This window comes from Rhipicephalus sanguineus, chromosome 4 (genome assembly GCF_013339695.2).
Source record: "Rhipicephalus sanguineus isolate Rsan-2018 chromosome 4, BIME_Rsan_1.4, whole genome shotgun sequence".
Classification (NCBI taxonomy): Eukaryota; Metazoa; Arthropoda; class Arachnida; order Ixodida; family Ixodidae; genus Rhipicephalus; species Rhipicephalus sanguineus.
The window spans coordinates 144,860,915-144,886,444 of NC_051179.1; the positions used below are offsets into that span (position 1 = coordinate 144,860,915).

At 47.7% G+C, this 25,530-nt stretch overlaps 1 protein-coding gene across 1 annotated transcript in view; it reads right to left on the minus strand.

The window, feature by feature from the left end:
• The window catches only part of LOC119390784 (uncharacterized), a 71,861-nt gene that overhangs the window by 3,798 nt on the left and 42,533 nt on the right, over nt 1-25,530 (minus strand). Inside the window, exons 7-9 of the mRNA XM_049415369.1 lie at nt 24,565-24,822; nt 7,557-7,787; nt 4,139-4,285 (exon numbers count right to left, since the gene is read on the minus strand). Coding sequence (XP_049271326.1) covers nt 4,139-4,285; nt 7,557-7,787; nt 24,565-24,822 — 636 coding nt within the window. The remainder of the gene's footprint in view (nt 1-4,138; nt 4,286-7,556; nt 7,788-24,564; nt 24,823-25,530) is intronic.

The following is a 25,530-nucleotide window of genomic DNA, read 5'->3' on the forward strand; positions in this document are numbered from 1 at the left end:
CAAAGAATGGGTACAGTGGAAAACCCGCAGCCTGCCATGGTTCCCTACGAGACCAACAAAAACACACATGCCATTGCTGCTACACAAGCCATGCCAGAGAACGTCTGCCATGCCGATGCATTACTTAAACACCACTTGGGAGAGTATGAAGCGTGAAACGGTTAATAACCATTTCAAGAAGTGTGGCTTTCGGTGTCAGCTTGCAGCCAAGGATACAAAATGCAGCGAGGACGGCACCGTGGCATGCGCCTCTGACTATGACGACGACATGGATCAGGAGTTCCTCTCCACCGGTGATGTGCCCTTCCCCTGAATGTTCCCTGTGTGGCGAACCTCACGCCACCCTTTCCCATATTCTTTTCGGCTGTCCTGCTGATCCTCCCCCACGGGGACAGCCTGCCATCTCCAGCTGGGAGGACTGGGAGGCCTTGCTCTCGTCTGGGGACCCGGCGTTGCAACTTACTGCGGTGACTCGGGCTGCCGATGTCATCGCGGGGAGAGGCATGACCGTGTAGACGTGGCGTAGGACCGTGCAGTGGTCCAGGGACCCGGGGGGGTCCAAACACACTTGCTAATAAAGTTTTTTTCTCTCTCTCTCTCTTGGCAGAGTTTGTTGCGATAGACAACGAACTCGGCGAAAAGCACATCATGCTCCAATGTTAATAATACAGTAAAAGCTCGTTAATTCGGATTTCACGGGACCGGAAAAAATGTCCGAATTAACAGAATGCCGAATTAACGAATGAACAGGAAAAACAACATTAAAATCAAGTTGGAGAAGCATACCTTTATTTGCTGAAGTATTTTGTAATGGTCGTCTGCGTTTTCGCACAGATTCCGGCTTACATTACAATTTTTCTTAACTCTTCCAAATGGCCAACAGCACGCAAACTGTCGGAAGTGCTCAGGCAAACGTCCTCTAATATCAAAAGCGCCTCCGAGACTTCCCGTGAGGTGCGATGAGGTCGCGACATCATTAATAATTTCTTGATTGGGCAGGAGACCAGTCGTGGCGACACAATCATCGATATAGTCCTAGAGGGTCATATCTATGATCGAAGGTCGGGCAGTCATCGTCGGTGGACTCGGCTGACACCTCGTCGATGCCATCGTCAGCTACTGCCGCATGTTCGGGCCTCACATGTAAACACGGTCACAACGGGCAAAAAAAGAACTCCGCAAGAAGCGACTGTGCCGACACAACACAAGGGAAAATGGCGTCGGAGGCGCAGTGGAGCGAAGAAAGAAGACGCCGACGTTCGGTCGGTTCGGTGACGCTGCGATCGCCCCCACTAGTTGATGACGATGGCGATGTCACTCAGGTTTTTCGGTTTCGCTCCAGTGGTCCAGCGCTGCTTTACCACACTTTTGTGTAGCGGCAGCCGTCAGCATTCGCCCGAATTAAGCGGTGCGAAGCCCAATTCTGACGAATTAACGAAGGTTTGGTCCCATAGATTAACATGCACTTTGGCCGGGACCGATAGAGCCGTCCGAATTATCCGAATTTCCGAATTAACGGGTGTTGAATTAACGAGCTTTTACTGTACGATCTCTTGGCAAAAATTTGTGTGACATGTATGAGCAGTGTGCATTTATATACATTTGTAATGGCCTTCTGAAATGTAGTTGGAAATCTGCGCCCATCCTATTCTCTTGTGCCTTCACTGTCCCCATTATTCGCGCTACTCATCAAAGTTTTCAGCGATGAACCAACTGGCCAAATCCAAAGTTTTATTCTGACAACGTCCTGACTTGCGAGCTGGAAAGTGTCGGCGAGATTGTACATTTCCGAAGAAAGCGAATACGCATGATTTACAATGCCTGCAGTTAGAAAATGTTCCATCTTTGTGCGTGCAATTTCGAGGTTATCGAATTAGCACTTTCCAATCTACATGACAGAAAGGCCTGCATGACATGTGCTTTAGCGCAGGTACGCGTCTCTTAACGTTTCATCGAGAGCACGTTCTTTCTCAACTTGACAATTTTGTGACGATAACTAAGGTAGCGTTATGACAACCGCACCTTTTGTTTTTTTTCGCGCGGCAACCTGGGTGTCGTGAATAATCGGCCCACGTTCGTTAAGGCCAGGTCGTTACTTGGACATGTGCGCTCGTCGTAATGCTTCTCAAATACTCGCCAGAAAACAAACTGACAATAATGTTACCAAAAGCGGCGCCCTTTTGGCGTATCGCTAGTGGCGGCGGCTTGCGCCGAAGCGAACTTACGCCACGTCATGCTTCCAGACATGCAACAGGCTTATTTTCATTTTATCATCGTGTTGTTTCTACGCCGAATTTTGAGCTCACCCGTCGTACATCTGTTTCTTATCCTGTGCAACGATCAGAGGCCACAAGCTTTTAACTACGATGGCGACACAAATGAACACAGGCATCGGTGTTTGTGCTCCTGTCGTTCCATGAACACTGTATTGCGATGTGCTAAGCGGAACCAAATGGTCTGTTAGGGAATAGAGTTACGTTTAACATGCATAATCACGGCATGGAAACCCGAGAGTCATCTTAAACACTAATGCGCGCACCTAGCGCGCAGCCGGACAATGGCCTACGTGTTCGCTCATTTCCATTTACGTTTCTCCGATTACTTCGAGTTGTCCTAAATATTAACGCTCTCTTATAGTGCATATTCCAAGAACCACACCGAGGTCAGCAATAACAAAGCATACAAAGTAATTGCCAATTTACAGATGCTGCTTAAGAACTGCATTGGCATTCTACTCATCGTCGGCGCTGCTGCGGGAACGTCTGGTGGGCCGCCGCTGCTTGCTGTTTCAGCCATTTTGAAGCTGACAGCTAAGTGATTATTTATCAGCGCCTTTAAACTCGCGAAGCGTTGCTGTGTTTTGCCCTTGTGCCGCGAAGAATAGCAATACCTTGTGAATTGAGCGTATACGCTGCATACACCGGCGCGGAACCCCACACATCGGAAGGGCGGCGAAACATCGCAGACGCTAGACGGCGCTGCGGCGGTGGCGAGCTTTAAAAATGGCAGCCTCCTTGTGAAATTGGTGTATAGCCAGATCGAAAGACCAGAAGAGAGGGATATCGTGCACAGTCAATTTCTCCCCTGGCAGTGAACCACTGGCGTAGCCAGGCGGGTTGTTCAAACCCCTTCACCCCCCCCCCCTCCACTAAACAAAAGATACTTCAGTTTTGCATGTGCATATATACATGCACACATACAAACGCACGCACAAACATACAGTATGGTTAAACATCCCCCCCCATATACACATCCCGACGAGAAAACTTTCTGGCAACACTAGTGCAGTGAATACTTTTAAAGGTAAATTACAACAAAACAAAAGCTGCGTGCACATCATATTTTTCTTTTCATTTTGTTATTTGCCCTGCACTGCTTTCCGCTGACGGCTCTCCGCGGTTTCGCATTCGCCAACCGCTCGCACCATGTCAGCGCGGCGACGAATTCTCGCCGGTGTGTCCCACTCTGCTGCTAGCGGTTGTTTCCAGGAGTTGGAAGAACTAGGGGACTAAGTTAAAGTTCCGGACAGTCGATGTTGTGCACTAGCACGAATAACAGTCTCAAACTGCACCCGGGAGCGAAACTTGAGGCTAAATAGCATTCTTATAAGCGCCAATTTTCAAAATAGGCATTTATAGGCATTTGTAAGCATTTAGGCACTAACACCAAATATAGGCATTTATAGGCACTATAAAAACACTATAAAAGCCCTTCTTAACCTCTAATTCATGCCCCTATATCAAAATGCCGTGATAGGAGCGCAAGGAACAAAATAGGCATTTGCCTAAAATCCCGTCTCTAGTCATGATGTGCGCTGAAGAACAGACGCATCTTCATGACCCCTAGTCATACCCCTCCCTGCATAGCTTTCAGCGCTCTCGCTGGAATGAAAGAAGAGAGAAAGTGCTTGAAGCATGTGACAAATCCCGGTAACTCCGTTCGTACTTGGGCGGATCTTAAATATTTCTGCGGCAGTCGACTCGCAAGGCAATTAGCTCTTTGTAATGAAGGCATTCAGTGACTACTTGGAAAAGTGTTGCAAGGCCCCTTTAGAGAGTTTGGAACTTTGCTTGGCATTGAAATGACAAGTCTGCAATGTCACATCACCAATGTTAGAACACATGCAGCTAAATCTCACCTGTGCCTGTCAGAGCTGTGGATGGAAGTTGCTGCAACTGCAACCGCTGCATCTGTTTGTACTGTGGTGGCCTCCTTTGCACTGGCACCCTGGAAGACCTTGGCACTAGAAACAGCATCCAGATTCTTCGGCTTAGCCATCAAGCTGCTGCAACAAGAACCAAACACTACTGAAGAGGAATAAAGCAGGGGGAAAACTGCTTCTTCCTTACTTTATACAGTGGAACTTCGATTATACGTCCCCCGGTCCTGCGACGACCCGCGTTTTACGACGAATTGGCTTGGTCCCGGCAAAACCCCCATAGAAATAATGTATTAAAAACCTCAATTGTACGACGCAATTTTACGCCGGCCCCGCCTCGTACGACGCTTTGCTGGACTGTCCGAGAAAAAAATAGACCTACGATGACGCGGGCTGGCACGCAAACACACTGCGGCCGGGCGAAAAAAGTCGGGAAACCGAGGAACCGAGTTCGTATCCGCGCTGCCACCACAGGGCCTCTTCAATTTTTCGACACGCGGTCGGCCATAGCTAGCCAGAGCCAACGTTGGCCGGAGCCAGCCGGAGCGCATTCGTTTTGTCGCATTGCACTGCGCACTTCCGTTTTCGCCTTTTTTTTTTTTCTCTCTCTCTCTTCTTTTGGGTGGTTTTGTAGTGACCGTGACCGTTGTGACCGCAGTGACCGTTGTGAGCAGATAACATGGCAGATAATCTCGAGCTCGCTTTCTAGTATACGATAACTTTCACTACATTTCGTGTCGTTATACCGGACGTGTTGAACGGCGATTGTTGAGCCAATGTTTGCGACAGCCGCGGGAACCGGAACTCGCCGCTGTCTAGCTACCAGAGGGCTGGGGCGTTTTAGCCGCTCGCGATTGGTCGAAGCTTGCAAATCGAATAGGCCTACTGCCGTGCTGCCATTCAGCCATTCCTTCACGTGTTTGCCTCATCGGTTGGTTGTGCTGCGCCGCAGCTGCTGTGTCCACGTGCAAAATTTTCTGTGTTCGGTCATTGGTGTGCGAGGAAGCTTTCGAACTTTTGGTTGCGAGTGCTGCGTCTCGCAATGTCGCGGAACCGAAAACCGCTGACGCTAGGAGAAAAGCTTCGCATAATCGAGGAGGCAGAGAAGGGGAACGGAGCAACAAAGGCCAGCATTGCCCGCGACCTGAACATTCCCGAGTCGTCGCTGAAAACGATCCTCGCGAAGAAGGACAGCATCCTACTAAATGCGGCAAAGTTCGGCCTGAACAGGAAGGCCGCGAAAGATGGCAAATATGCTGCCATGGAGAAGGCCCTCGTTGAGTGGTTGCGTCAGGCCCGCAGTTCAGGAATCGCCGTGGATGGCGCAATTTTGAAGGAGAAGGCTGAGACAGTTGCATTGCGCTGCGGCAATGACGACTTTAAAGCCTCCAATGGCTGGTTGGATCGCTTTAAAAAACGCAGTGGAGTTGTGTACAGCCGCTGCTGTGGAGAGAGCGCGTCAGTCAGCTCCGACACTGTAGAAAAGTGGACTGCATTGCTGCCGGAATTGATACGGGAATACAAACCGTCCGACGTGTTCAACGCAGACGAAACTGGATTATTTTATAATATGCAGCCAGAACAGACATTGGCATTCAAAGGAGAGAGCTGTCACGGGGGTAAGCGAAGCAAAGAGCGTCTTACCGTATTGCTTTGCGCTAATGAAGACGGCTCTGAAAAGCTTCCTGCCCTCGTGATCGGCAAGTTTGAGAAGCCGCGATGCTTCAAGAATTTGAAAAGGCTGCCGTGCCAGTACACGTTCAACCGGAAAGCCTGGATGACGGCTGCTATGTTTTCTACATATCTGCAGCAGCTGGACTCCAAAATGGGGGCTAAGAACAGAAAGATTCTTCTTCTGCTTGGCAATGCGCCATGCCATCCATCAGATATGTCGCATTTGAGAAATGTGAAAGTTGTATTTCTGCCCCCCAATTGCACTAGCCAGCTGCAGCCACTTGACGCTGGCGTCATCAAGTGCATGAAACAGAAATATCGGAAGTTTCTGGTGCAGCGTCGGCTGGCGGGCATGGAACGCAAGCAGTTGGATAAGAAACTTTCTGTGCTTGACGCAATGCACTACATTGCTAGTGCATGGGACGCAGTCACGCCAGAAACTATCGCCAACTCCTTCAGGCACTGCGGCTTTAATAGAAGTGGTGCTTGTTCTACCAGTGAAGCTGCACTGCCTGTTGACGATGAACCAGAGTTCGGCAGCCTGGAGCTGCCTGGATCTTTCGCGGACTATGTTGGTGCCGACGACGACGTTGCAGTATGCAGTGAAGTGTCGCTGGATGACATTATCGAAACTGTGCGTCCCGACACTGCGGGAACTTCCGACGAGGAAGAGATGGACGACGCTGCAGAGGCTAGCGTGTCCATTCCGACTTACGCGGACGTGTTGTGCTACGTCGACCACATTCGGCGGTTTGCTTGTGCACGCGATGAGATCGGCGACTTGCTGCCAGATGTTGCAGCTATCGAAAGAAAGCTGATGCGTCGTGGCTGGGCAAACTCTCAGAAGAAAATCACAGATTTTTTTAAAAGGTGAGAAATAAAGGTTCGTTCACACCTCCGATAAAATGCGTGGTTGTCATTTTTTCAATTAATTTAATCTACGTTCCTCGGAGCAGCGTACGTTTGTGCCGCGGACTTTCTTAGGCATTATGTGCCCGCTGTTGTGGGGCAAAAATGACCGTCACTGCCTATATTCTCGGTTTTTCGATTATACGACGCCCGGATTATACGACGATTTTGCGCGGTCCCCTGAAAGTCGTATAATCGAAGTTCCACTGTACTCTATTGAGATTGCAGACTTCTACAACACATGCTGAAACGCACCAATAAAGTTAACGTGATGGTTGCTCGCTGCGATGCAACTGAATTTCTGAGCACTTACCAGAAGAACGCTCCACATTCTTCCATAAAATAAAAAGCACCAGTTTATGCCTAGTTTGTGAGTTATTTATACCCCGGTCACATGAACAGCCTTAACAACGGTTAAGCTAACTACAGTTACGGTTAACCACGGTTAGAGGTAGCTACATGGCAGATATAACCGCACTTAGTGTCATAACCAAGGTCTTGCTACAAGTTTCTTGAGGTGAATTGCTTTTTCGCGTCGTTCGTAACGCTGAATATGCAGTCGAAGGTGGAACGATTCAATGCACTGTCAGGGAGGTGCAGAAGTGCTGTCTTGCACCACAAAACTTGCTGAATGTGTGCCCAAACTTCTTGCTGACTAAATAAGTTACACAATTTCGCCAGCTTGCCCAAATGAACTAACTGAGCTCATCTAGCAACAGCAAACGACGTTCACGTTAACTGCAGGTAATCCTGTAAACCATGGTTAAAAATGACTACGACATCACAATTAACGACCCTACGAAGCAGAACTTACGCGTCATAAAGAACACCGTTCTGGAGAATTCCTGCGGCAGCACGTGGCGGCCAAGACATCCCCGTGCTCTGCTGTCCTTGCTCGAGGCGAGAGGCATCAACAGTAGCTGTTGTATGTGCTGTGCCTCGAACTGCCCCGTCAACTGTCGTTGCTTGTGGCGACTTCGGCTGGCCAGCCATTTCACCTTTTTCCGACAGAGAATCCGGTGGCCACCACACCGCTGTGATGATGCTGCAGTCCAGAAAATGGCACATAGGCACAAATTTCAGAGCTTAAAACTTGAAGAAACCCGCTTTCTCGACATTGACAACATGATCACACATATCAACAGAAAAGTTTGAGACTAATAATAATAATAATAATATCTGGGGTTTAACGTCCCAAAACCACGATTTGATTATGAGAGACGCCGTAGTGGAGGGCTCCGGAAATTTCGACCACCTGGGGTTCTTTAACGTCCACCTAAATCTAAGCACACGGGCCTCAAACATTTTCGCCTCGATCGAAAATGCAGCTGCCGCGGCCGGGATTCGATCCCGCGACCCTCGGGTCAGCAGTCGAGCGCCATAACCACTAGACCACCGTGGCGGGGCAGTTTGAAAGACTGAAACTAGAAAATTGGCACAGGTTGTGTTTTATAAATATCAGTACATCAAGTATACACAACACATATTACAAGAGGACGAAGACAGAAGGTGCAAAATCCTGTGTGGCCTTGCACTGAGAGGCCACTTCCGATAAATGCAAGAAAATTTCAGCCTTGATGCTTTCACAGTCCCTCGTACAGTAGAACCCCGCTGATACGTTTTTGAAGGGACCGTAGGAAATAAACGTAAGAGACGGGAAACGTAAGAGCCGAAAAACAGGAAAAACGGCAAAATATTTAGTGGTACAGAATTTTATTTCAATTCTTACGAGCAGCACGAAAATTGGCGCGCTCAGCCGCGATCTAGTCGATGGATAGAAACGCGGAGCTTAGGACGGCCTTATCCACAGAAATGTAATCAACGTATGTGATTTTTTTAACACCAACAGCTGTAGGTATGAAAGAACTAAGCACACGCAATCACGACCGGCGCGGCGAGTCCGACCGCGAACCGCACGCACGACCATGCGAGCTCCAACAACCAGCTCGAACTCCTCCCGTTCTCCGACAAATAACGATGATGATGAGTCTACGCCAACGCGATGGCAGAAGTGAATGCCAATCTCGAAGGCCTTGCTTTCGCAAGCAATTACGTCATACACGCCATGTTTGTGCAATGCAACTCTCAGAGGCTATGCTTTTGTCAATAGTAAATGCCAATCTCGAAGGCCTTGCTTTCGCGAGCAGTTACGTCATAGACGCCATCTTTGCAATTTGAATCTCGAAGGCCATGCTTTTGTTTGCATCAATTGAAAGATTCTGTTGCTTGCGCCTCTCATGCGGCTAATATTACGGTCAAACGAGGCCAAGCTGCGTGAAAATGCACCATGGCCGCTCTCTTTGGTAGTCACTCGGTCGGCTCCGGGCGCACTTCGCGACGTATCATACGGGAACGGTCCGACAGTTACGACGTAACAGCGGGGTTCCCAATACATTGTATCCTATGGGAGCTATGCCGGGACCGGCGGAAAACGACGTAACAGCAGGGAAAACGCAGCAGTGAGGAACGTAACAGCGGGGTTCTACTGTAATTCTCTAGTTGTCTGCTATACTTTCTTGTTAGGTTGGTGAAAAGTGTCAAAAAGAATCACAGGGGATGCTTAGAACTTTCCACAAATGTGAAGGAGGAAGCCTTGTTAGACTCACAGTGACATGGAATGAAGCTCCGAGCCCGCACGAATCCTCCTCATCCCCAGCGCCACACCACTGCCATTTCCCTCAACACCCTCCGCAACTGAAGTTTCCCTCCTCGGCCTGCGCTTGCCCTCAACACTTCTACTGTACTGTACTGCTGCTAGCTTTTCTCTCTGCTGCTGCTGCCCTTTCCCACAAGGCCCTCTGGCGCCGCAGTTAGCATTTCCCTTCTCCCCAGCACTATTTTTCTTTCCCTCAGCTCTCCTATGGGGCTCCGTCGCCTTTCCCGAGAAGACGCCTGCACTCAGTTTTTCTGTACTTTGCATGCGACCATGAAACATAGAGACTCAAGTATTTCACCTTAACGTTTCTTTTTTTTAATTCCGACCTATGACTGACAGTAAATCCCAGCATTTGGAAGTATTCACAAGGGCCAGAGCTCTCAAACATGGACTGCACTGGAGTTTAACTAGTAACTCCTGGTGCAATTGCATTATTTTAAAGCAGTACTGACACAATTCTGAGACATCGCAAGAGGGATATTTTTTGTTTCCTTGGTATGCAGTGTTCATGCTCTCCACACACCGGAGTCAGACAACACGTGTCAAATATTTTACTTTCAGCATCTGCAAGCCAGCCCCACTGCAATGGACATTATCCCGACGAGTCATCACAGTTCCACCGAGTTTGCGAAGTCTGCGTCCTGCATGCAGCCTAAATCGCAGAAATCACTGTTGGGGTTGCAGGATGACAATTCACTCATCGTTGTTTACTTGCACCAAGTGCAGATGACAGATCCACCGCTAGTACGTTGCAAGTTGCTGTCTCCCCGAGACGTCACACTGCGATGACACGTCACTGAGGAAAGCCACCCCCTCGATATCGAAACCGTAAGTGCTTTTTTAAGGTGCGTGGTATTAAAAATATATTCGATGCATTCCCAGACACCACAATACCCTTTTTAGGGTTCGCGACACTTGGAGCAACAATCTGAAAATATTTGAAATTTGTGCCAGTACTGCTTTGAATACTGGGGTTTTACACTCTGAAGCCGTGACATGATTGTGAGGAATGCTACAGTTGGAGAATTCACGGGGAATTTTTACAACCCGGATTTCTTTAATGTGCACCAAAATCTAAGCACATGGGTGTTGTAGATTTGGCCCCCATCGAAATGCAGCCACCCTGGCCCGGAACCAAAGCTGCGTCCTAAAGCTGAGAAGCAAAACCACTCTGCCACTGAGCCACCATGGCGGATCCTGGTGCAAGTGAATATACAATACGAACCCTCAATACCACCGTCATCTCTAACTAGTGCATGGGAGCATAGCATAATCACAGAAAATTACCACCTTTACGACTTTCAATACTATTATTCTTTTTTTTCTTTGCTCATCAAATCACTAGTTCATACAATGCAGTAACATAATGTGTAAACTGTAAAGCATAAATCAGTACAGTCAGACTTCCTCAGCTAAAACATGCCGCATAGCTAGCACCATTTAAATTAAATTACTAGGCTTGCGCGAATATTCGCGCACATCCGATATTCTAACGAATATTACAGTATTTGAATTTGCTTCGATTCTGAATTTGCTTCGAGCCTGCAATGTCACATCATCAATTTTAGAGCACATGCAGAAAAAAAGCTAAATCTCACCTGTTCCTGTCAGAGCTGTGAATGGAAGTTGCTGAAACTGACACCGTTCCATCTGTTTGTACTCTGGTGGCCTCCTTTGCATTGGCATGCTGACAGACCTTGGCACTAGAAATAGCATCCAGATTGTTTGGCTTCGCTGTCAAGCTGCTGCAACAAAAACAAAACGCTACTGAAGAACAAAGCCGGGAGAAAACTGCAAGAAGACATTCAGATTGCAAACTTCTTCTCTTCAACACATGCTGAAACACACCTAAAAAGTTAACGAGTTGGTTATGTGCTGCGGTGCAAATGAATTTCTGAGCATTTACCAGAAGAACGCTCTAAATTCTTCCACAAAATAAAAAGCACTAGTTTATGCCTAGTTTGCGAGTTATTTGTACCCCGGTCACATGAACAGCCTTAACAACGGTTAAGCTAACTACAGTTACGGTTAACCACGGTTAGAGGTAGCTACACAGCAGACGTAACCGCACTTAGTGTCATAACCAAGGTTATCGCAGGCCGAGCTAGGCAAGCATGGCCCTCACAAACCAAGAAACTGACAAGCTGCGAGTGTACCAGCTGTGAACCAGCGCAAGTTAATCAGCCGCTTCATGTTGTTTGAGGCTTTTCATGGAACGAGACTACAGTCGTGAAAAGCAAGGTTCGCCGTGGAATGCGCAACAACAAAGCTATTCCATCCTCGGCAGGGTTAGCAAGAGGGTACAGCCCTCTTGCTACAAGTTTTTTGAGGGGAATTGATTTTCACGTTGTTCGTAACACTGAATATGCAGTCGAAGGTGGAACGGTTGACTACACAGTTGCGGAGGTGTAGAGGTGCTGTCTTGTACCATGAAACTTGCCGAACACGTGACCGAAGTTCTTGCTGACCAAATAAGTATGTGATTTCGTTGGCTTGCCCAAATGAGTTAACTGGGCCCGTCTAGCAATGGCAAACCACGTTCACATTAACTGCAGGTAATCCTGTAAACCATGGTTAAAAATGACCGCAGTTAAAGCTGTCCGTGTGAAAGGGCTAATATAGTTGCAACCAGCCAGCAGCAAAGCCTGTTCCAATTTCTGCAGTACAGTGGAACTTCGATTATACGTCCCCCGGTCCTGCGACGACCCGCGTTTTACGACGAATTGGCTTGGTCCCGGCAAAACCCCCATAGAAATAATGTATTAAAAACCTCAATTGTACGACGCAATTTTACGCCGGCCCCGCCTCGTACGACGCTTTGCTGGACTGTCCGAGAAAAAAAAAGACCTACGATGACGCGGGCTGGCACGCAAACACACTGCGGCCGGGCGAAAAAAGTCGGGAAACCGAGGAGGGCCTCTTCAATTTTTCGACACGCGGTCGGCCATAGCTAGCCAGAGCCAACGTTGGCCGGAGCCAGCCGGAGCGCATTCGTTTTGTCGCACTGCACTGCGCACTTCCGTTGTCGCTTTTTTTTTTCTCTCTCTCTCTTCTTTTGGGTGGTTTTGTAGTGACCGTGACCGTTGTGACCGCAGTGACCGTTGTGAGCAGATAACATGGCAGATAATCTCGAGCTCGCTTTCTAGTATACGATAACTTTCACTACATTTCGTGTCGTTATACCGGACGTGTTGAACGGCGATTGTTGAGCCAATGTTTGCGACAGCCGCGGGAACCGGAACTCGCCGCTGTCTAGCTACCAGAGGGCTGGGGCGTTTTAGCCGCTCGCGATTGGTCGAAGCTTGCAAATCGAATAGGCCTACTGCCGTGCTGCCATTCAGCCATTCCTTCACGTGTTTGCCTCATCGGTTGGTTGTGCTGCGCCGCAGCTGCTGTGTCCGCGTGCAAAATTTTCTGTGTTCGGTCATTGGTGTGCGAGGAAGCTTTCGAACTTTTGGTTGCGAGTGCTGCGTCTCGCAATGTCGCGGAACCGAAAACCGCTGACGCTCGGAGAAAAGCTTCGCATAATCGAGGAGGCAGAGAAGCGGAACGGAGCAACAAAGGCCAGCATTGCCCGCGACCTGAACATTCCCGAGTCGTCGCTGAAAACAATCCTCGCGAAGAAGGACAGCATCCTACTAAATGCGGCAAAGTTCGGCCTGAACAGGAAGGCCGCGAAAGATGGCAAATATGCTGCCATGGAGAAGGCCCTCGTTGAGTGGTTGCGTCAGGCCCGCAGTTCAGGAATCGCCGTGGATGGCGCAATTTTGAAGGAGAAGGCTGAGACAGTTGCATTGCGCTGCGGCATTGACGACTTTAAAGCCTCCAATGGCTGGTTGGATCGCTTTAAAAAACGCAGTGGAGTTGTGTACAGCCGCTGCTGTGGAGAGAGCGCGTCAGTCAGCTCCGACACTGTAGAAAAGTGGACTGCATTGCTGCCGGAATCGATACGGGAATACAAACCGTCCGACGTGTTCAACGCAGACGAAACTGGATTATTTTATAATATGCAGCCAGAACAGACATTGGCATTCAAAGGAGAGAGCCGTCACGGGGGTAAGCGAAGCAAAGACGTGATCGGCAAGTTTGAGAAGCCGCGATGCTTCAAGAATTTGAAAAGGCTGCCGTGCCAGTACACGTTCAACCGGAAAGCCTGGATGACGGCTGCTATGTTTTCTACATATCTGCAGCAGCTGGACTCCAAAATGGGGGCTAAGGACAGAAAGATTCTTCTTCTGCTTGACAATGCGCCATGCCATCCATCAGATATGTCGCATTTGAGAAATGTGAAAGTTGTATTTCTGCCCCCCAATTGCACTAGCCAGCTGCAGCCACTTGACGCTGGCGTCATCAAGTGCATGAAACAGAAATATCGGAAGTTTCTGGTGCAGCGTCGGCTGGCGGGCATGGAACGCAAGCAGTTGGATAAGAAACTTTCTGTGCTTGACGCAATGCACTACAGTGCTAGTGCATGGGACGCAGTCACGCCAGAAACTATCGCCAACTCCTTCAGGCACTGCGGCTTTAATAGAAGTGGTGCTTGTTCTACCAGTGAAGCTGCACTGCCTGTTGACGATGAACCAGAGTTCGGCAGCCTGGAGCTGCCTGGACCTTTCGCGGACTATGTTGGTGCCGACGACGACGTTGCAGTGTGCAGTGAAGTGTCGCTGGATGACATTATCGAAACTGTGCGTCCCGACACTGCGGGAACTTCCGACGAGGAAGAGATGGACGACGCTGCAGAGGCTAGCGTGTCCGTTCCGACTTACGCGGACGTGTTGTGCTACGTCGACCACATTCGGCGGTTTGCTTGCGCACGCGATGAGATCGGCGACTTGCTGCCAGATGTTGCAGCTATCGAAAGAAAGCTGATGCGTCGTGGCTGGGCAAACTCTCAGAAGAAAATCACAGATTTTTTTAAAAGGTGAGAAATAAAGGTTCGTTCACACCTCCGATAAAATGCGTGGTTGTCATTTTTTCAATTAATTTAATCTACGTTCCTCGGAGCAGCGTACGTTTGTGCCGCGGACTTTCTTAGGCATTATGTGCCCGCTGTTGTGGGGCAAAAATGACCGTCACTGCCTATATTCTCGGTTTTTCGATTATATGACGCCCGGATTATACGACGATTTTGCGCGGTCCCCTGAAAGTCGTATAATCGAAGTTCCACTGTACATTGCTCCTCTGCTCTACGAGCAACCCTGAAGGTGGTGCTCGCATAAAAGTGTGTAAGCCAGCCAGAATGTGCGATTATATCCTAGTGGGAATGGAAAGACCATGAATTATAGTGACAGAATCAAGCATTCTTTTCATGATTTGAGTAGGATTTCTATTTTTAAATTGCTTTTGAAATTCACGAAAATCGGTTTGTCATGCTGCCTGGCCGACAAGCCTTGGCACTGTGCAAAGGAGCAGTTCAGAATGCTGAGCGTAGTGTGCTGTTGCCTAGGTGCACCATAATAGGTGCTTAAAATTAGTCTGTAAATTATTGGGCATCCCTGCTTTATTCTCCGCTTATTAGGCGGTAAAAGGAGTAGACGTCGAGAAGTGTCACTGCCTTCACGGCAATTAGGGGATCCAAAAAAACGTGTCAAGCAGGACATACACATGTTGAGCATGAACACGAATTGCAACAACACAGGTTTGACAAACACATCATTACTTTGCGCTCACCTACCACTGCTTGAAGCACTTTGTTGTGCCTAAGACTTCATCGATGCTACGGATTGAAATACAGTCGCCGCTCGATAAATCGGACACCGATATTTCGGACATGCTTGGTAATTTGGACAGTCGCGCGGCACCGGCGATGATCCCATAGAAGTAATGTGTAAAGATGACCGATATTTCGGACAGCTGCCAGATCTAAATTCGATAATCCGGACCCTGTCTGAGACTGTCGCGCACGCCGAATCGCCAGCCATCAGCTCCTCTGGCACCCATACTATACAAAGTATGGCCTCAGAGATTTGTAATTGAAAATGCCAATCTTGGAGGCACTGGTCAACTGTGGGAAATCGTATCGACATCGCAAGCATCCTACATTCCGGTTCCTGTATCCTCCCGCTGCATTGCTATTGCTGCTATTGCCACCATTCTGTCGAATGTGTCTGCGGTAAAGCGTTTTGCTGCTAAGGCAGTGACCACGGTGACAGAACCCATGAGCGCAGTACTATCGTAAGAGTGACGGGGCCCATCAGCGTAGTGTAATCGGAATAGTGAGGGGGCTTGTCACCGTAGTGTAATACGGTGACAGGCCTCGTCTCGAGCCCTCGGTGTTCTTTCGTCACCGCACAGCGATCACATCACACTAGGGGAGATACAGGCGGACTTGGTTGCATGTAAGCGGAAGTGGGTGCAGCAACGCATGGCAACTTTTCTTGGCCACCGGAACACTGAAGTATCAATAAGAGTATTTATTTTCTGACGCATTCGTTTTTTCGGACATTTGATAATTCGCACTTACTTAGGTTCCCCGTGGAGTCCGAATTATCGGTCGTCGACTGTATTCTGATAAAATATGTACCACAGTATTTTCCACGTTACCATTCTTTGATTAGGCACTGTGAGTGGTAAAGCTTTGTGCTGCTCTAAAGAAAACTGGTACATAGTCAAACCTCGTTACAACGAACACCACATTAACGAACATTTCAGAATAATGAACTTTTAAGAAATCCCGTGCCGACTGCTTATAGTTTCAATGTAAAAATATTTCATTACTACGAACTTCAGAATAACGAACATTTCAGAATAACAATCATTATTTGATTCCCGTTTCATCTTAACAACGCCTCAGTACTAAAAACTTATATCCCGAAATGCGACGATTCTTAGATTTCAGTGCATCGGTCATGGCAGTCGGAGCTCTAAGCTAGCAGACGACGCGGATGCCCTCCCGCAAAAAACTGAGATGGCGCGGGAGGAGAAAGACACGGGCGGAGGCCTTTTTTTTTTTTCACTCTCCGTTGCAACCACGCATCAGGTCTTGTAAGCGGAGTGTCGGGGAACATGGGCTCAACACCTGAGACGGTGCGGGAGAAGAAAAAAAAAGTACAATAGCCAATGCTGAAGTGGGTGCCCGTGTTCGTGCTTTATGCTTTATAAGTTGTTCGCATGCTGTCACCCGTATCAGGCCTCTCCATCTTGTTTTTCTTCTGCGTATTTTATTGTGTTGGAAGTTCATGCTGGCGTTCGTGTTGCCATGAGCTCAACAACTCCTATGGCGAAGAAGCGGAAGCAGTTTTCTTTGAGTGAGAAAGTAGACATTCTTCGTGAAATAGAAGACTGGAAGAAAGAAGCCATCGACGATCGCCACGATTCTCAAAGATAAAGAGAAGATCTTCAAGCACCAGCACGAATCTCAGCTTGCCCCATCAAGGAAGCGAATGCGGATCGGCGATTCTCAGAATATGCCGGCGCACATCGTGAACATTCGGCTTACTGATGTGCGTCTTGAGTTCCTGCCGCCAAACTGCACATCAGTACTTCAGCCACTGGACAAAGGAATAATAAGGAGCGTGAAGTTGCACTTCCGGAAGCGCCTTGTTCAGTGGGTACTCATAAACCTGCGCCTACAGCGCTCGACAGCCATCAACGTCCGGGAGGCTGTGAAATGCTTACAGGCGCATGGTGGAGTGTCGCATCCACCACCATTCAAAACTGCTGGAAGAAGGCCGGCCTGATAAGAACAGATGGCCAACCACAAAGTGATGAACTGGCAGCGGAGGGAAGTTCCAGCGATCTCTAGAGCGAGGTGGCCGAGCAGCTAGCCGTCAATCCCTCAGTCACATTTGACGACTATGTCGAGAGTGACGAGGCGACGTGGACATCAGCGAAGTTTACGACTGATGACATCCTGCAGAGCTTCCAGAGCACAGAGACTCAGCATGAGGATTGCAGCGATGACATGGACAACAATGTTACGGTAGCACCCAACGATCGCGAAGAGTCCGTGTCGGCCACAGATGCGTTGGACTACTTGAGGAAACTCCGCATATTCATAGGAAAAAGCGGCACAGCGACTGAAGCGGTGCATAAAAATGCGGACGTCTAGAATCGTTCTTGGAGCAGAGTTTGTGCTGCACCCATCAAAAAACGATCACGGACTAAGTGAAACCTCGGTGATACGATCACAGCTCATACCAATTTTAGGGTGATACAAATTTTTCGTTGGTCCCGGCCAAGGCCCATTGGCCTGCAATGTAATGGAGTACGGCTGTTGCGAACCAATTTTCACCCAACAACGTTTGATACGAACGTACGCTACCGCAGAGGTACGAAGAGGTGCTGTCCGCGCTGCCGCGGAAGATCCGCCAAGCATGTGTGAGTGCTGGAACGCAAGCGTGGGCATGCGCATCGCACCGCCAAATCGTCAGAATCACGGTGTAAGAAAAACACTTTTCCTACAGTCAGAATAAACTTTCAGAGACGCGTCACGGCCTCCGAGATTGTGTGCGCGAATCTTTGAGGCTCTAATGTGCCTCCGTGTGCCTTCGCACTTAGATTACAGAGGACATTAGCGCCATGTTTTTTGTTTTTTTTCTAACACGTCGACGCAGGCTGCTGTCGTTGTTCCTGTGTTTACACGTGCCTGCCTCGTGCAACAGACATCCTATGAAAGGTGGACGAGGACTGAAAGAAGGCGAGGACAGCCTTGGCAAAGGAGTCAAGCCTCACAACGTTAACATGCGCGACCGTTGAGGTCGCACTTGTGTGGGCACGGCCGTAAATCTCCCAAAAAAACATCCCCAACACCTCCGCGATAACAAAATCATAACACAGGACCGTGGTTCTGTAATTCTGTAGCCTTGATCCATCGCGTCTAAACACTTATTTTGTTACTTTCGCTACAGCAGTCCGGTGTCATGCAAAAAGCATACTAAAATTTGGAAGGGGCTACTGCTGTCGCACGTCACAACGCACCTGGTTCATTAATTAAATGCGCGCGTACGGGCCGTATGTTTAGGAGTGCTGGTATGATTATCGACATCTAAAAACTTAACTGACAATCATTTAGGGTTCTTCCTGACGTTGCTGTGGACCTGAAAAACAATAAATGAATACGCTAGCTTTCTTTTGTCGCATGCTAATTTTCCATGCTTTCTGGTGATATGAATTTCGGATGATACGAATATTTTTGGTGGTCCCGTGAGATTCGCATCACCGAGGTTTCTCTTTATTTCAATAAACGTGCCTTGTCTGACGTTCACGTGTGCATTGTGAGAAATGAGTTCAAGGACGTACCACTGCAAAGGTAGGACGTTTGCGTTACTGAAATTCTACTGTTATGGTAAATTTTGGGGCTCTCACTATAACGACCTTTCAGAATCACGAACATTTTTCCGCGGTCCCCTGAAGTTCGTTATACCGAGATTTAACTGTACCATAAAAATAAGTTGTCAGCCTGTAGTGGGCCAAGCAGAGAGAACTCAGAAGCCAGCAGCAGGCCAAGCCATGACTCAGAGAGGAAAAAAGGTACGTCGTTTTGGAAATCATGGCGGTATCCACGACCTCCTTCCATCCTCAGCATTGAACACCATGTTGAATACAACAGTTTTCACTAGTAGTTATCGCACATTACAAGCCCTTCCTACCTCCATCTCTTTCTCATCAGCTCATGGGCGCTGGAAGCAGCACGGATCTGAGTAGGATTTCTATTTTTAGATTGCTTTTGAAATGCACAAAACCGCTTCGTCATGGCAAGGGGGCAAGTCCTAAGCTTTAAAAGGAATGTGTCATGGCCTTGGGCATGCTATCTTTTTGTGAATGTAGTGGAGGTTACTGGCCAGTACCTTCACAGGCACTTTCTTCTGGTAGTGGTCTTTCTCGCGTATCACAGGGTTCTTGATTACTCTAGGCACCAACAAGCCCAAGAATTAGTTGTACAGCAGAACAGATGCTCCCTACGGCATCGCAGTTAACGACCCTACAAAGCAGAACTTACGCGTCATAAAGAACATCGTTCTTGAGAATTCCTGAGGCAGCACGTGGCGGGCACGACATCCCCGTGCTCTGCTGTCCTTGCTCGAGACGAGAGGCATCAACAGTAGCTGTTGTATGTGCTGTGCCTCGAACTGCCCCATCAACTGTTGTTGCTTGTGGCGACTTCGGCTGGCCAGCCATTTCACCTTTTTCCGACAGAGAATCCGATGGCCGCCGCACCGCTGTGATGATGCTGCAGTCCAGAAAATGGCACATAGGCACAAATTTCAGAGCTTAAAACTTGAAACCCGCTTTCTCGACATTGACAACATTACCACACTTCTCAACAGAAAAGTTTGAAACACTAAACTAGAAAATTGGCACACGTTACTTTTGCGTTTCACAAATATCAATACATCAAACATACACAATGCACATTACAACAGAGCAAAGACAGAAAGTGAAAGATCCTGTGTGGCTTTGCATTGAGAGGCCACTTCTGAAAAGTGCAAGCGAATTTCAACCTTGATGCTTTCACAGAGTCCCTCGTAATCCTCTAGCTGTCTGCTATACCTTTTTGTTAGGTTGGTGAAAAGTAAGAATTACAGGCGTTCTTTAGAACTTTCTAAGATTTTGAAGGCCCACAGTGATGTGGAATGAAGCTCCGAGCCCGCACGAATCCTCCTCATCCCCAGCGGCACCACTGCCATTTCTCTCAACACCCTCCGCAACTGAAGCTTCCCTCCTCCTCCTGCGCTTGCCCTCAACACTTCTACTGCGCTGCTGCTAGCTTTTCCCTCCGTTGCTGCTGCCCTTTCCCACAAGGCCCTCTGGCGCCATAGTTGGCATTTCCCTTCTCCCCGGCACTATTTTCCTTTCCCTTAACTGTCCCATTGCGCTACGTTGCCTTTCCCGAGAAGACGCCTGCGCTCAGTTTTTCCGCACATCACAATGCAACAATGAAATATAAAGATTCAAGTCTTTCACCGCAGCCCCACCAGCCAGCCCCACTGCAATGGACATTATCCTGAGGAGTCAGCACAGTTCCACCGAGTTTGCAAAGTCTGTGTCCTGCATGCAGCCTAAATCACAGAAATCACTGTTGGGGTTGCAGGATGACAATTCACTCATCGTTGTTTACTTGCACCATGTGCAGATGACAGATCCACCGCTAGCACGTCGCGAGTTGCTGTCTCCCCGAGACGTCACACTGTGATGACACGTCACTGAGCAAAGCCATCCCCTCGACATCGAAACCGTTAAGTACTTTTTCAAGGTATGTGGTATTAAAGATATAGTCGATGAATTACCAGACACCACAATACCCTTTTTTAGGGTTCTCTACAACAGTGTTCTTATTTAGAGCAACAATCTGAAAATATTTGAAATTTGTGTGAGTTCTACTTTAAATACTGGGGTTTTACATGCCAAAACCACAACACAATTGTGAGGAATGCTACAGTTGGAGAATTCATGGGAATTTTTAAAATGCGGGTTTCTTTAATGTGCACAAAAATTTAAGCGCAAGGGTGTTGTAGATTTGGCTCCCTTTGCAATGCGGCCACCCTGGCCCGGAACCAAAGCTGCGTCCTCAAGCTGAGAAGCAAAACCACTCTGCCACTGAGCCACCATGGCAGATCCTGGTGCAAGTGAATATAAAATACCAACCCTCAATGCCACCGCCATCTCTAACTAGTGCATGGGAGCATAGCATAATCACAGAAAATTACCACCTTTACGACTTTCAATACTATTGTTCTTTTTTTTCTTTGCTCATCAAATCACTAACTGATACAACGCAGTGACATAACGTTTAAACTGTAAAGCATAAATCAGTATTGGCAGACTTCCTCAGGTAAAACACGCCACATAGCTAGCACTATTTAAATTAAATTACTAGGCTTGCGGGAATATTCGAGCACTTCCAATACTTTAACGAATATTACAGTATTCGAATTTGCTTCGAATTTTAATTATTGGAAATTTCGAAGTATTCAAAATGAACGAATAGGTGTACATTAGTCTGTGTATAACCCCCTGTAAATATGGTTTCACTGCAGTAGAGGAATGCTGTGCCGTGAATACACCTATCCAGGGGAAATCCGCACTGCCGCGCAGCCCCACTTCAAGGTTAAATGAACATAGTATTACCCTCACATCGATTCATGATTTTTTTAAGTTTAAAAGTTTGTTACCGTGGCTTATATGCTCTAAGTATAGTAAATTTTAAAACGTAGCATATTTAACAGGTTATCACTTGGATTCCAACGAAAGTCAAATCCTGCTACTATTCAAAGTTGCTTCTAAATTCTTTGAGCCAAAAAGAATGACATTTGCAGATGCCTACTTTCGAATGAAAGAGAAATATTGTGCAGGTTAGTTGGGTCACGACAAGTATGGTCATTTTTCCTTATAATATGTGATATATACGTTCGAATTTGATCCAAAATTATTCGACCAAATCACTATTCGCTGCGATAGCAATTACTGCGATAGCAATTATATGGACACTGTCAGCGGAATTTTGCGGTCCCCGTTGACCTGTACAGAGTCCAAACCGTTAAAGGGACCGACAACCAACTTTTGTGGTACCCGTTTTCTTGAGTGCAATGGTAAGCTTACCGGTCAGAGCTTCTAATCACGGAGTGATAACGCGGAGAACGCCGTAAAACATTTGTAATCAGAGTTTTTCGATCTGCAGCGATTATGCAGTCTTAATATCACATGCTGCAAACAGTGAGAGGTGAGCGTGATAGCGATTATACGCCAGCAGTGGTGACAAGTTATGCCCTAAGTATGAAAAGGCAATGTTACGTTTGCAAAGCCTGCAGTGCCGCGACTACTGCTTTCTAGCCTATTCAATTATTTTACAATAGTTATAGCGTTTTTCTGGGGCTTCTTATAGAAGTACTTTGGCCGTACACAGGTCGCTTTATCACATTTTAGTCAAGCCAAGCCAAGCTAAGCCTTCGAAAGCGAAACAAGTAGTAGGATACACCAGCAGTGCTGTTCATGAAGTGGTAGCAATCCTCCACAGAGCAGTAAGTCGATGGCATTTTGCGAGCAGCAGCGCAAACTCGCATGCTACTCTTCAAAAGTCCGATACGACGAGAGCAGACGAGAGTCGAGCTACGCGGGAAACGCCGCCGGACGCCGCGCGCATGCGCCGCAGCCTCCGTTTCCCTGGAAGCCACGAAAGCAGCGCCGCATCTCATGCTTTACTTCTTTTACCTTAGAAACAAACGGGAATTGACAATAACATACATATTCAAATTTTCAGCCCTCGATCTGGTGCGTGTAAAAGCATTAGACTACGTACAACAAAGCGCTTAAGACTGCATACGTCTGGTTCATGGCGCTCGCACTAGGCTGCGCGGCATACCGGTTTTTGTTACTTTTAAACGCGATTTAAAAATATAAATCCTACTCAGATCGCGAAAAGTATTCTGGAATCTGTCACTATAATTCACGGCCTTTTCATTTCCACCAGGATCTAACCACCCGTTCTGGCCAGTTGTCGGTCCCTTTAATATCACTTACGCATCGCCTGTTTCACGTGCGAGTAAAAGCGCGCTAGCGCTAGGGACGAACGCGGTTGAAGCAGAGATGAAACGACCCGGCCGTCACCGTCGCGCGAAGGGCACATGCGATAACATCGCTCCGCGTGCGAGGCCTGCAGTCGCTTGCTTACCAGTTATTTCGTCGGGCAAGGAACCATAAGGGGCGCCGTTGAGACGGGGACGGTGGCGAGCGCTGGCGAACGTGCTATCTCGACAGACATCGGTAACGGCTACCCTTTCAAGTGCTGGGCTTTAACACAAAATTTCGAAGGCGAGATAACTTGTGGGATAGATTTGTGTGTACACAAACGCATCATCTACGAAATATTAACAGCTGATATAACCTATAACACATTTAGCATCAATTTTTAAATTGCGTGAAGCGCATCTGTACGCGAAACGTCCCACCTCGCGTCACGACATCAAACAACAGCCACCTGCATCACGAGCTTGTGTTGGCGCCATAATTCTTGTGAGCGCTCTCTCCTAGCTAACACAGACCGCACCTTTTTTATGTATTTTTATGTACGCATCACAGGCAAGACGTGGCTGCAGCGCTATGACACGTTTGCGTTGGCAGCACTGCGGCACAAAGTGCACAGCTACTTCATGCGCAATGAAACTGAGTTGAACCTTTCTACCATCGTTAAAAAAATAAGAACAATCCTTTCTACTCCGTGGCCAGACAACTTTGCTCATGTGGCTAGACAAAGCACTGGACGAGCGGGGCAAAACTAGACTTCCGGGAGATTTTCCTATGACCCGTACAACCGGGAGAAATGTTCAAAATCCGGGAGTCTCCCGGGTAATCCGGGAGACTTGGCAGGTATGCTACTCTCACACAGCTTCAAGAAGTTGACCACCACTGAGAAATTCTGCTTTTGACCCGCTACCGAGCATTACCTTCACTTTACAATTACTGCTACAGTATCCAAGCTTATATTGAATAGACCATGTCATTTTGTCAGTCATTAAAGGGACTGACAACTGCCAAGAACATGAAATGAGATGACTGCACTGATGGAAAGATTGTCCGTCGCATTGACTCAAACCAACCCTGTTTATCTCGTGAGAGGATTTATATTTTTATTTCTTCATTGAAAGTCGCGAAAAATGCGGCACTGCTATGAATTCTCAGCGTTGCTGGAGCAAGCCTTCATGCGTGTTTGGAGCCTTTCAGATCGAAAAATACTGCTTATAAAATAACTACGTACTTTTAGGAAAAACCACTGCAGCTACAAACGCTACGAAGGGTAAGCTTCCTGTCGCGCCGTAAAGAGCTGGGTCGAGAAAAATCAGTTGTCGGTCCCTTTAAGGTTATCGAATGCAAGTAGTCTCCAGCACAGATGAACAAAGAAAGTGATGCACGTGAAAAACAGGCTCCTGTAACTAGTTTTTCTTATGTCAACTATATAATTCGTACTTAGGGAGCATGCTGTCCCCTGCCCATCTTCAGCGTTGTAAGTATGTCTGTTCCTGTACATGACACATCGCAGCTTATGCAATGCAATGAATCTCACGACTTCACAACAAGGACAACAACAGTTCTACATTTTTGCATGAGGCCTCGTGGCATCGCCATTTCAGTAGCATCATGAAGTCCAGATTTGCTTTAAGCAATGGCAACAGCTAAACTATGGTTCACTTATTACAAAACCCATTCGAAACCAAAATGAAAGAATTACCCGAGTCCTTGCACGCCGTTTGTTTGCACCCCGGTAACCGCCCTCTGGCAACTTGCTGCCGGCGCATCGGCCATCTGCCCCTCCTCATCAGGATCGTCAGTAATCAGAACTTCAGCGTTGTCCGCAGTTTTTGTCACAGCACGATCCACAAAAGGGACAGAAACTGTCGGTGCCTTTGCTCCCCCAAGCCGGCTAACTGCCTCCGAAGCCACATCTGCTGCACAGTTCAACTCGGTGTGGTGCTCGAGTACTTCACTGCTGAGAGAAAAAGAAAGAAAAGATCCAGAACAAATGTACTTTGTTTGCTTCCATGCAGGATGAAGTGGGACACTCATTTCTTTTCATGGATGTGAACAATCCTCCCAAACTTTTTTTTTACTCTGGGAAAGGAGCTTTCTCCAAGGAGCTGGCTCACTTCAGTTAAACTTTGTGCAATCAGCAATTCTCCCAACAACCTCAAATTCAATAGGTCATGGCCTGAAAAGAAATTACGACTATTCATGCGGCAATTAGGTTCTGCAGAACTTCCACAAAATGGAAGAAGGGTTATGAAAAGGGAAATTGGCCACCTGCCCGCTTCTAGTAGCACGAGGCTTCAAGAAAATCCGTACGGATTTCCCAAAAGTGAAGCTTCCTATATGACGAAAAGTTCGTCCTGGTTTGGGGATTTAACTCGGAACCACTGCCTATTTGAGGCCATCGCTCTATCCGTTAAGATCACCGAAGGATCACCAAACTGGCACCAGCAGGGTGAATTCATCAACTACATTTTTACAGACAAACGGAACATTTTGAGAACCTGACGCTAGGAGCAAAAATGTGATTATCACGTTAAATTTGGGTGAAACAAAAGAGTGGCGGTACAGGAAACACCCTGCCACCAAATGATTGGTTAACGCTTTCCCTACACACGACGAGCTGGGCTTGTTCCACGTTATACAAGTGTGTGGGGGCGCCGCAGTTAAG